The sequence below is a fragment of the Cherax quadricarinatus genome, chromosome 79 (assembly GCF_038502225.1).
Source record: "Cherax quadricarinatus isolate ZL_2023a chromosome 79, ASM3850222v1, whole genome shotgun sequence".
In the NCBI taxonomy this organism is placed as follows: domain Eukaryota; kingdom Metazoa; phylum Arthropoda; class Malacostraca; order Decapoda; family Parastacidae; genus Cherax; species Cherax quadricarinatus.
The window spans coordinates 11,110,752-11,123,962 of NC_091370.1; the positions used below are offsets into that span (position 1 = coordinate 11,110,752).

At 41.6% G+C, this 13,211-nt stretch overlaps 1 protein-coding gene across 2 annotated transcripts in view; it reads left to right on the forward strand.

Moving 5' to 3' along the window:
* The first annotated feature begins 429 nt into the window (after window positions 1-429).
* The window catches only part of LOC128702652 (uncharacterized), a 553,802-nt gene continuing 541,020 nt past the window's right edge, over window positions 430-13,211 (forward strand). Inside the window, exons 1-3 of one of the 2 annotated variants that reach the window (XM_070101926.1) lie at window positions 430-614; window positions 709-978; window positions 3,264-3,369. In XM_070101926.1, coding sequence (XP_069958027.1) covers window positions 3,331-3,369 — 39 coding nt within the window. In that variant the 5' untranslated portion in view covers window positions 430-614; window positions 709-978; window positions 3,264-3,330. Of the gene's footprint in view, window positions 979-3,263; window positions 3,370-13,211 lie in introns of both variants that reach the window. The other variant, XM_070101925.1, reaches the window with a different exon arrangement.

Genomic DNA, 13,211 nt, shown 5'->3' on the forward strand with positions numbered 1-13,211 from the left:
CACAATATTTACACTGAGATATGTGTATGAGGGGTACATGCTTTCAGAATTTACTGGCTATATAAACCCTTAATAACCTTCGTATAGTCTATGCTCTTAATTCTATTAACCAACGTATTCGCTTGTTAGTAGAACTGAGAGGGTGCAGAATTGAGGCGGCACAGCGCCGCCTGTGGCTAGCACTGCTTGTTTTATAGTGAATAACATCGTGCTTAATGAAGAAACAAATATAATCATTATCTTAGCAAACACCACTGTGTAATGATCGTTTGCTTGTTGAACGTAGTGTGAAACCAGGTTTCGAGCGAACCAGTTTACGAGCGACCATTTCATTAAGCCCCGTGTGGCATGCTACGAGTATGTTCCATTTTATTCGGCATATGTCACACTCTCTTAGCGAACTAGGTAATAAGGATTTAACAATCATTAGGGTCCCTGTCGTTATACCAGTACCTCGGTTCATCACAGACAAGTTCACCAGAGCTGTGAAGCAGCGTGGTTCACTTATGACACCAGGTTTGGCAGACTCGTCTGGACAGTTGGTTGATCACGGTGTTTTGTCTGTCTCTTGCATTTTTTGGCTCCTTGATCATCGTGTTGTACACTTGCGTATTGTAAGTAGTGCACATACTGAAAATATCAACTTGCTTATTTGGTGAAGGAAATAAGTTATATCATTTTTGCAAGCTATTATACGCCTGCTTTCAGAGAAAACTGCTCTTCCATGACGACTAACTCCCCACCAGCACTGAGGTAGACGAAAGAAACCGTTGTATATTATGCACAGAGCACAGTTATGGAAGATGATAGTGTGAATGCTCAAAACAATGAGAGGCATTTTTCATGTGATTGGCTGTGTTATCTCAGTGAGTTCAGGGCTTAACTCTATGATATAAGAACATACGAAGGAACATTGCAGCATTCATACTGATCCATACAAGGCAGATATAGAGGCAAGACGTTTCTACCAGGTCAATGGTACGTACGTTAATTATATATATGTCGTACCGAATAGGTAAAACTGGTCAATTAGCAAGAACTCGTTTAAAATTAAGTCTTTTCTAAAATTTTCTCTAATAAGTTTAAAAATATATTTTTTTCATTTATGTTAATGCAAAAATTTATTTTTGTACCAAAAGAACCCTAGAAAAGCTACCTAACCTTATTATAACAAGCGCAATTTAACTTAGCCTAATCCAACTAAATACATTTTAGATAAGTTTACAATAATTTAATAAACAAACACAATGAAATATTTTTTTTCGTTAGGTTCAAAATGATTTTTGCGAAATTAATGCATACACAAATTTTCGCTTGCCTTATTGGGCAAGAAGAGCGTTGCTATATAAGCCAAAATCGTTAGTTTTACCTATTAGACACAGACAGACACACACACACACACACACACACACACACACACACACACACACACACACACACACACACACACACACACACACACACACACACATATTATATATATATATATATATATATATATATATATTAGGTATTAGAGCGTTCTTGATTGATGGTGAACATGTTACATGCAGCCTTGATGTTCCATGTCTAGTTAATAGGCTTTAAACCTCATTAATGATCTCTCAACGCTGCTCGGTAATTACTCGAGATAAGGGACTGAGTCCTGTCAAAACGAACTGTCAACATGGAACTGATAGGCAGACAGTGATGTAAACTGTAGTGCTTACTCACACACTTTTAGCAGGACGTTTCAGCAATGGTGCGACTTTCTTGGTAAAGTACTTGATAAAGTTCTGGAAAAAACACGCTTTTGTACAATTCGTTTCTTACGAAAAACGTTTCGTCAGGATTGGCTTTTTCGGGCCTATTAAAGCCCTTTGGGCGAAAAGTCGTACGAAGGCTTTCCATACTAAGCGTCTTCGAAATTTCAAATTAATAAAGATGAAGTAAGATCGAGGAGATATATATATATATATATATATATATATATATATATATATATATATATATATATATATATATATATATATATATATATATATATATATATATATATATATATAATATATATATATATATATAATAAAAATTATATATATTTTTTTTTTTTTTTTTTTTTTTTTTTTTTTTTTTTTTATGCAGTATCCCCTCATCTCAATGACAGTCAAATGAAACATTAACTAGGCTCCTTAATCTGATCATTTTTATTTTTTTTCGTAAAATACTTCTAGATCTGTATTTTGCAGTGATGGAAATATATACTGTAATCAAATAGTTATAACTATGACCGTAAACCAGCGGAAGGCCTCAGTCATATGACCAGAAGCTCTAACGGCGGTTCATCGTCTAAGACCCGAGTCAGGAAACACTTCTGTTTCCTGACGGACCGTAACTAACCTGATGGAAATAGTTTAGTACTACCGTCAGATAAGGTAATTGGACCATTTTTTTTTTTTTTTTTTTTTTTATTCGCCGGTATTCTCCCGGCCCGGGTCTTTTCCAAGTAGTGGTGACCCGGCCTTGGCTCCCTATCTGGGGAGTGTCTCGAGACTTCAGTCTCCCATGGGAGGAGGTACAGTACCTCATCATCTTTGGGACCAAGTGTCCCCAGGCCTAGCCACATTCCCCGCCCTCACGGGGCTCGTAGAGAGAAGCTAGGCCATCTGGGGTAAATGTGTTTATAGAAAATTTTGTATTTAATACAGAGCGGTGACAAAAATATTTATGCAATCTCTGAAAATATTAGACTAAAAGTAGCACTGCTTTTATTTTTTTATAACTATCGTATTCTTCAGTTTTTTGTTGTATTAAGAATTAAATAATCCATAAGCATATGGATTATTATTATAATCATGGAGGGCTAAACCCGTAGGATTATACAACGCATGTTGCGGGGGGGGGGGAGATGGAAGGTATTCAGGTTTAATTCAGGGAACTAGAGCACAGATCCAATTCCCTAAATCAAGAACCCCTCACCAGCATCAAGGAACCTCCCTGGAGGGGCTAAGAATATAGAGTATAAAGAATTAGGTGAATTTAAGACTCGTATATAAGGAAAGCTTCAACAAGACGGCGACTGTGACTCGTCCTCTGCTGAAACTGTCTATGCTACTTCTAGCCTTCAGTCGCCGCCTCGTTGAAGCTTTCCTTAAAGTGGCAGGTTTCAGGAATTATGGTGCCTCAGTATTTGCTCTCGTGGTGTTTACCCTTGAAAATGTTTTTTGTCATAATCAAATCACTGTAATTTGCGGAAGCAGCTACTAATAAGAGTTCTCTTGCAGGTGTTGTTGTTGTTGAAGAGTTAGTTACTGGTGGGGTGGTAATGAGTCTCTTCCACAGACACAAGCTATGGTGATGAACACCCCTCAATCATCATCATCCACCAAGGTAAGGTGAGCAACACACAAGACTCTTAATATCTTGAAAGTGGCGATATATATGATTATTTTAATGCTTCTCGGCTGTTTGTTCGTTACTTTGTGCAAGTACGTAATTCTGATTGACTATTAATTGCTTATAAACCATCGAGGTTTAAAAGGTCATTAAATAATTGGTCTTTGCAGGTACGTGTGTTTACAGCTCAACGTGGGAGAGTCACACCGGGAAGCAAAGGTAAGTTCCTATTTCACTTTCACTTGTGTTTACAGCTCAACGTGGGAGAGTCACACCGGGAAGCAAAGGTAAGTTCTTATTTCACTTTCACTTGCCTGCAAACAAGGATATATCGAGGATTTGGCAGGACGTGGGTGTTTGTCCTTCCTCTAGCAGGAATCGTTACATTGAGATTTCTGTGTCGACTGAGGATCGGGTGTGCACACTGCACCTTATATCCCTCTGTTTTCAGGCGCTTCTGCCTCTTGTCTTTCCTACGTTGCAGCTGATGTAGTGCACACACTACGTTTTGCTTACAGTATTACTATACCGACCTATGCGCTTGAGTGGTGTTTTTTTATATAATTACTTGGGTGGCTGAAGAAATATTAGCGAACTCAGGTGCATCTTTTGCTATCACCGTAAAGATCACATCACGGTTTAAAAATTAGGAACCATTTGGGCTACACGCTATTATTAGTTTAGGTAGGCGATTTTTGCCTTTCTGAGGGTGGGTGAAGGGCGTGGCCAGCTGCACACGCAATTAGCATGTTGGAAGTCGATCTGTGCTTCTACTTTTGAGGAACGTTTATTGAGAGGTTTATGAATACTTGTCAACACATGAAAGAACCGTGATAGAATCGACATAGGTAATTGCTGGACAGCTGTAAGCTTTGGTACTATTAGTAAATATACCTTGAAACATGATGCTATATACTAAGAAGCTACGTTTACCACGTATAAATAAATTATCCCTCGGCCAGTGTCCGGAATTTCTTATTGTTGCTCAAACAACTGGTTACCACTTGAGACGTAATTAGGTCATCTAAATATACCATCAGGTAAGATTTAGGTTTAAGTTTGTGATAAAACTACCGCTCAAGCAAATGTTTATAAGGTAGTGTCTGACGCTGATAAAATTGTTAACTCGTACACTTTTATCATCTAAAAGAACTTGTTTGAATCTTTCAAGTAAATCAAAGACCCAGTTTGAGTGGCAGCTGGGTGCCCAAACGTAAACATTGAATCCCGTTGCCAGACGAGTTGCATCTGTTTGTTTTCAATTGGCTTATGTGTCGTTAAATATACAATTTAAAAGGTTTATGTAGCCTCAACGGACCTATAAACTGGTAGCTACCCCATGAACTGTTCACAAAGAAATTACCCATTACCAGATTATTAAAATCTGGTAATGTGAAATTAATTACAGAAATTTATTATATATATGTCGTGCCGAATATGTAAAACTGGTCAATTAGCAAGAACTCATTTAAAATTAAGTCCTTTCTGAAATTTTCTCTTATACGTTTAAAGATATATTTTTTTCATTAATGTTAATGTAAAAATTTTTAATTTTGCTCCAAAAGAATCTTAGAAAACTTACCTAACCTTATTATAACAAGAACAATTTATTTTAGCCTAACCCAGCTAAATATATTTTAGATTTGTTTACAATAATTTAATACTAAACAAACACAGAGAAATATATTTTTTTCGTTCCGTTCAGAATGATTTTGGCAAAATTATTGCATACACAAATTTTCGCTTGTCCTATATGGCAAGATGAGCGCTGCTATTTAAGCCAAGATCGCAAGTTCTGCCTATTCGGCACGACATATATGTATATATATATATATATATATATATATATATATATATATATATATATATATATATATATATATATATATATATATATAAATTGATGAAATAAGTTACTAGAAACCATTTTTCTTAGACAATGGTGATATTAACACATTCCAAATCGAACTTGTCCTTGGGAAGTGGCTGGTTCTGTGGACCTTATAGAAGAGCAACAAGTTGAACCAACGTTCGATAACTTGTAGTTGTTCGGTCTTCCTCCTTCAACAAAAATCATCACTATGAACCCGTTCTCTGTACTGAAGACTGGCCACAAGAACCACTCCTGCTTGTAGGTGCTCCTGACCGTTGTTTCCTCGTAGATGAGCAAGACGCGTGTGCATCATGATATTTTTACTACCGAGACATTTCGCCTGCTCAGCAGGCTTCATCAGTCGACATGCAGAGGAGACAACATAGATGGAAATATTAGGTGATCAGTCCCTCAGCCTTCAAGAAGTAAGTTTAAAGTGTCTTACACATCTACCTGGTATTATATATCATATTAATGTGCGCTGCTGTTAATGAAATACATTTTAATTATTTGTTCAGAGCTTTTACTTTCTTGTTTCTATATTTTTCACTTCTGTGATGCCTGTAGGGACTTCGGTAATCTTTCAGTCCGTTGATGTATAATTTTATTTTAGACTGATGTTTGTTATTTTAGTCAAGTATATAGTTTTGTTTTGCGCTCATTTGTGTAAGTTCTTTTTGTCGTATAGTTTACTTTCCCAGTTTTTCTGCATTTGCGTTTAAATTTTTATTGGCAAGAACGCTGAGTGATCTCAAAATTCGAAGTTTTCTTAAAACGCACATCTTTCTTCCTTTCAAAGTGTACTGTTTTGATTCATTTTCCTTTAAAAATATATCCTGTACCTCGTTGAATTTATAAACTAAAAGGTGGTATCCTATCTCATTGCAAAGTCAATCCCTATATATCAAGGTGTCTGGTCGGTAGCAATGTTGAATCAGTCTGGAATACGGCAGCTCTATTGTTACAGGTAATACTGAATACGCAGGCAAGCTGGTGTATAGAACTGGTTGGCTTGGAGTCTGGTGTAGTCTTCCCTTACAGTATAACATGTAACCAACTGTGTGAGAGTAAACGTACCAACACGGTACACAAGCAATACCATTACTCCTAATACCATTCACCGTGTACTAGTTGATTGGATAGCTCGTCTGCATTCGTGTATCAGTAATAATGGTGGTTACATTAAACACGTTTTATGTATAGAAATCTTCATTGATGCTTATCCTTACGGTTCCACAGACTCGTGGAACACCCTCTCGCTGTGTTCTTGTGGCTAGTATTGACCTAATAGCAAGAGAATAAAAATTGTTTGCTTACTCTGTCATCTCCCGTGTCTGCATTTTCCACCGTGTGAACACGTTGATGTGGTAGGACGTACATTTATCAGGTGTACTATACTGGGTGACACTCAAGCGCATGTTACCCACCTTGTCAGCTTTAGGAGAACTATTGTGGATGAATAAGAATGTTCAACGTCATCTGCGTATCTGGCGTAATGGTACCTTTGACAACTTGCCGTCTTTCACGCATCAGTTTAGCACGAAAGAAACTTCATTTTAATACAGAGCAAGATCGGCATAATTTTTAAGATTGCGAAGTACCTAATTTCCTCATGAAAGGCTTTTAGTCCAGATATCTTTTGTAAATACTTCAGACAAGGAAGCTAGACAGTTGCTGACCTCGGTGACCTGGAATTATCGAACGCATTAATGTTGTGTATCGTTCGAAAGGAAACTCCCAATGGCGATCCATCTCGACCCCATAACGACCCATTTCAGTCCCGTAACGACCAATCTTAGCTCCGTAACGACTTAACTCACTCCCATTATAACTCATTTCGACCAACATATGACCGAACATAGTCTTAATAACGACCCTTTTCAACCAAGTTTGGCACTATAACAGCCCATTTCAACTCACCATAGCATAACCACCCATTTCAACATCATAACGACCCATTTCATCCCATATTGGCACCATAACACCCTTGACGACCCACCCTGACACCATAACGACCCAATAAATCAGTTAACTGCTCAATAATAATCCGTAAAGCACCAGCATAGTAAATGCATTAACAAGCAAAATAATATAAGCCAACATAACTCCACACGAAGCCAACATAGCTATATATACCAAGCCAACATATCACCCCAACAATCTAACATAGCTTCATAATAAATTAGCCCAGAAAAAGGCTAACATACTTTTCCTTTTTTTTCCCCTTTTTTCCCTTTTCCCCTTCTTCCCTTCTTCTCAGCCCCTAACTCCATTTCTCCCCATTTCCACTCTTTTTTCCCCACCCTTTTTTTCCCCCCTTTTTAAACCCCCTCCTCCCCCTCTTCCTCCCCCTCCTCCTTTCTCCTTTTCCCTTATTTCTCCTTTAAAAAACCCTTTCCCCCATTTTAAAATTTTTTTTAATTCTCCAGCATATGTTAAGTTTGCCCCCAATTCCACTCCTTTCTCCACCCAGAACCCTCCTTTTTTTTTCACTCCCCTTTCTTTTTTTGTATACTTCTATTTCCCCCCAAATTTTCACCCCCTAAAGTTCCACAGTCTTCCCCGGGGTGAATACCACTTTTGGGGCTGGGTCCTGATTCGGGGTTCCCCGGCTTCCCCCTGATCCCGGTTTTTTTCCTGACTCAACCCAGGCAATCTCGGGATCCACCAAGAAAAATTTTCTGCCCCCCAATTTAACAATATTTAACCCCAAGGCTTCACTCGTGGGTGACCCCGGTCTGTGTCTCCCCGCCATCTTTTGGTCTCCCCGCCATTTTCCCACTCGTGTCTGCCCCCATCCTGCTTATCTGTCTTTTCTCCCTGCCACTTTTTGGGTCTGCCGCCCACTGCCCTGTGTTCTGCCCCCTCCCTGTCGGGTTTCCCTTCCGACTCGTGAGTCTGGCCCCCCCTTCTGATCTGGGGTTGCTGTGGTCTGAGGTCTGACTTTCCCCAGGTTACTCTTTTCTCGTTTTCCCCACTAATTTTCCCCCTTTTAATTTTTTTTTCTGCTTTTTTTCCCCCGCATTTTTTCCCCTTTCTATTTTCCCCACTGCCCCCCCCCCCCTTTTTCTAAGTTTTTTCCCCCTCCTCCTCTTTTTTCCCCCAATCCTCCCCTTCTCCCCCCTCCTCCCCCTCTTTTCCACCCCCACCAAAATCCCTTTCTGGTTTTCTCCATTCCCCCCGGGGCCCATATCTCCCCCCTCCTTTCTCTCTTCTCCCCCCTCCTCCCTCTTCTCCCCCCTCCTCCTCTTTTCCGGCTCCTCACTTTTTTCCCCCAAAATTTCCCTCAATTATTTCCCCCCCTCCCCATCACTCCCCATACTCCACTGGGGTCTGCCAGCCCAGGCTACCTCCCATATGAGTCTCCCACCCCGGGCTACCCCATTGGGGAGTCTGCCAGCCCAGGCTACCTCCCCTGGGGGGGTTCCCCAGCCCAGGCTACCTCCCCTCGTGGAATCTCCCCAGCCCGGGCACCTGCCACTCGTGGGGTCTGCCAGCCCAGGCTCCTGCCACTCGTGGGTCTGCCAGGCTACCTGCCACTCGGGGGAGTCTGCCGCCAGGCTACCTGCCCTCGGGGGTTGCCGCCCGGGCACCTGCCACTCGTGGAGTCTGCCGCCCAGGCTCCCCCTCGTAGTCTTTTCCTCCATGTGTTTCTTCCCCTTGAAAAAAGGGGAAAATCTGATGTTATTTTCTTCATATATATAGACTCTGCTCCCACTCCCCCGTTATTTCCCTTCCCTCCCTCTTCCTCTCATATCATATTTGGTTAAAAAGGGAAAACTTACATGACATTTAATTAAACTTTCGTGGAAATTTCTGAACACTTTATTTTACAAGTAAAATTACACACACACACACACACACACACACAAAAAAAAAAAAAAAAAAAAAATATATTATTTATTTATTATTTATATTTAAAACTGTACTTTCCCCCTACAGGCCTAAAGTCCGTTTCTCTGATCTTAGAAATGTTACCTTTTACCCCCACACTGTCAAGTCCAAGTATTTACCCAACAGCTCACACACACGCCTGTTTGATATCAACCCCTCACAAAACCACCTTCAATCCCTCCCTTTTCCCTAGGCATTTCCCCCTTTCCCCCCACCTTTGACCCCTCTAAATCATCTTATTTTTCCATCCTCTCAAAAATGTTCAAAACCAAACCTTTTTTTCTCTAAATAATACTTTTATAACTCGGGTTTCTAAACCCCATTAAAATTCTCTATAATATTTCCCAAAATAAAATCCCTGTGTCGTTAGACTTTTTTATCCGGGGAAAAGTGCTATTTTAAAACTGGCTCTAAATGCGGGGGTAGGAAAAAATTTGGCCCTGAAAAATTTTTATAAAAAAAAAAAAACCCCACATCCCTCAAGACAGATCTCAGATCTAAATACCACACTCAATAGTTAAATAATGAAAACTTTAAGTGATCCCAACTTCCCTCCCTCTTTTTGTCAGAGACAGGATAGTCGGAAGGAGCCTGCGGGAGGTGTACCGCTCGAGTACAAAAAAGCGGGGGGGGACACTGCAGGTCTATCGTTCGGGTACCCAACAAACGGGGGAAAAAGGGGGACTCGGATTCCCCCAGTACCAACCGTCATCTCTCCCAAATCTGTTTGTCCATTGGGACAAGGATTTACGTCTTCTTTTTTGGGAATTAAACACATGAAAAACACCTGGGTATCTTTATTTGAAGACGTTTCCCAGCTGTGGCTATTTTTCCCAATTAATAAAGGAAGACAGTAAATTATATAATAAGTTTTTAAACCTTTAAAGAAGAAAAGGGGGGATTTTTGGGCAGGTGTTCCCGTGTCAAAAAAGATATAAAAAAATTTTTTTGGGGTTGCACGTGTTTTGATTACTTAAAAATTTCCCTTTTATTAAAAGGGGTGTTGTATTTTTCATTTTATTTGTAATTTGGGGATTTCCTTTATTTTTAAATTTTAAAGTAAAGGGTTTTTTTCATTGGTTTGTCTTTCAGGTCAGAGTATAATGAAATCTGGAACATTACTCCATTATGATATATCCCATTATCTTCCTCTGTTGCACGTTATTATATTTTAATATAAAAAATGAGTCACGTCGTGCGTATATTGTACCTAAAATATCTAAGATGCCTCAGCCCGTTCTGAAACGCCGAATTGTGCAATAAATAAAGAATATTCTGTTATATTGGTAACTTAAAACAATGTCTCGTAATAATAATGAGTATTTCTGTAAAAACTTGGTAAAACTTTTGGAAAAATAAAGACAGAAGCAGTAAAATGTTATCCTTTATTCCTCTTCAAGGGGGGCTCCTTGGCGTGGTGAAGAGGCTCTTGGTCTGAGGAATTAGACCTGTCGGTCTTCTTCCTCAGACCAAAATTCCCCCCAATCTCCCCCCCTACCCCATCCTCCTTTTTCCTTTCCTCCCCCCCCCCCCTCCCTTTTGCCCTTCCTCTTTTTGTCCTTTGGGTTTCCCACAGGCGCACTGTTCTGGTGGGGAAAGGATGCGGGTCACCCCATTCCGTTGAGGTTCTTGGCGGTGGGTGTTTCCCCTGGTCTGGTCGCCTGGGATGCCCCGCCCCTCCCGGTATCCCGGGTGTTTTTGGTGTCTTTGGGGTGACTAGTGTTCCTGGAAGCCACCTTTCATTTCCCGGGGTGGTGGCGGGAGGTATGCTGTGCGGTTCCGGCCGCCTTTTTTTTCCCACCGGGTGGCCCGCAGATGTGGGTTCTACCCCGGTTGTTGTTACTAGCATGAGGGGTGGGTACCCGGGTTCCATGCCATCTGCGCTACTTGCGGTGCGGGTCCTCGGCGCGGAGGAATTTCTCCCCCTTTCATTCCTCTGGACTATCCCCCCAGCCCCCCTTTTTTTTTTTTTTTTTATTTTTTTTCTTTCTTTTTTTTTTAAAAAACAAAAAAGAAAAAAATTCCTGGCCTAGCCCATGAACCTGGTCCCCCGGCCCCCCTTCTTGATACCCATTCGGCCCCCTCGTCTTTGGCCCCTCTTCAGACATTCCTCTCCTCTGTCCTATTGCCGGTGCTTTTTCCTCACCCCAGTTGGGCCCTTGACTCCTTCGTTTATGGACCCCCCTCCTCTGTTTGTTTCCCCCCTTTCCCCCGGTGCGAATTTTTCAAAGCCCCTTTCCCCGGTGGCCCAACTCTGGTCCCCCCAAAACTCCAACGAAAATTTACCTGCGTGATTTTCCCCCACCTTCTCGTTCTTCCGAAACGATCGACACTCCCACTCCCCACCTCGTTTAAAACTGCAATGGACTAAATTCTTCCTTTCCGAATTCCTTTTCCCCTTCTTTCTGACCATAGTATTGGAAAAGGCATTACGCCATGTTTAAAATTTCTTTATGCTCTTAAGGCGGTACCCATCATTACCTCAGGGCCCCCGGGCTCTGGCCTCTGTTTTTCCCCATATATTTTCCTGTCCTCTTGCATCATTCCCTCAATTCTTGTATGGTACCTCATTCCCCCATCCCAAAGTTCAACAAAATTTTCCCAGACATGTGCGGGATTCTTGAACAGCTGGAACTCAAGACCCCCAATCCTCAGAGGCCTTCGTTCTTCCTGCCCGTGGGCGGGGGATCCCCAGCAATGTGGCTCTTTAACTTTTGACCCCGGCCCCCCATCCTCATTTTTATAAAACGGAATGGTTACAAGTTCAAGGTGATCCCACCACAACAGTGTAAATTGCTGGCGATTTGGCCACCCAGCGAAATATTGCGATCTTCCCCGTCCCCATTGTGGTCCCGTGACCATTCTAAACGTCTTCAATCGATCTCCTCTTGCCTTAACTGTCTGAGGCCACCTTTTTCCCTTGTCAAAAGTCTATTTAAACGGGGGGAAATCTTTCCTCAAAAAACAGGTCTCCTATGCCATAGTTCTCATCCCCCTTCAAGGAGACTCCCACGTTTTTTTTATTCCGTTTTTAAAAACCCCCCCCTTTCTTACCCCATCTTCCCCTTTTATTACCTCCCCCAAATCCTCCTGTACCCTAACCCTTTTGCTGTCCCCTAAAAGACGCCCCTACTAAATCCTCAGTCAAAACTCCTTCTTCATTCTCTCTCAAGCCTAAATTTTGCGGACCTCTACCCCTCCCCCTCTCCCCCTACTTTCAAAAGTCAAAAAGGGTTCGTTAAACACCTCCCTCCCATCTTCCCCCTCATTTCCCTCCTGTTCTTCTGTTCCCCTCTCACTGGCTCAGTTACCCAAATGGGGGTTCACCCTCCTCCCCGTCTGTCCCTTCCTTGTTTCCCCCAAGTTTCTTCCTCTTCTCCACCTCCAGATTCCTGCCTCTTCTGTCCCCCCCCCTTCTCCATTCCCCACCCTTTCCCCCTCCTCGTAATCCCAAAACGTTCCAATCTTTACTCATCCTCCCCCACCATTCCCAATATTGTCTCCCATGACGTCTCTAATTCCGCCTTGAAAAAAATCTCTGAATATATTGCAGAAACCAAACCATCAATGGACATGATCCACCTTGCTCTTTTTCTCTCCCCTGCTCCATCTCCCTCCTTTTTTCCGGGGCCCCGTTCCTTGCTTTTGGGGTTTTCCCCCCCCATTTGGGCCTAACCCCCCTAGTCCGTAGGGAAACCCTTTCCTGGTTTTAATATCTTTATCTTTTCCCAAAATTGGCTTTTACAGTGGAATATCCGCCTCAGGGGGAAAAATTTAGCTTAGAGTTACTCCCAGTTTGCCCCCGTTGGTGTTTTTTAAAGGGAAAAAAATTTCCCCTGTTTATTTCTCATCTCAGGGAATAATTTTTGTATTCTTCAGATCCTTTTCTGATGGACCTTTAATGAAATGCCCTTCCCCCAATATTCCTCCATCGCTATTTTTCTACTTCCTGCATTACACAGCAGCCCGTATCACCCCATGGGTGGGATCCTCTGTTCTTTATATTCCTTTCCCCCGGCATTATCTATTCGGTTTTTTTGTTTCGTCATTCCCCCCCGTTCTGTTCTTG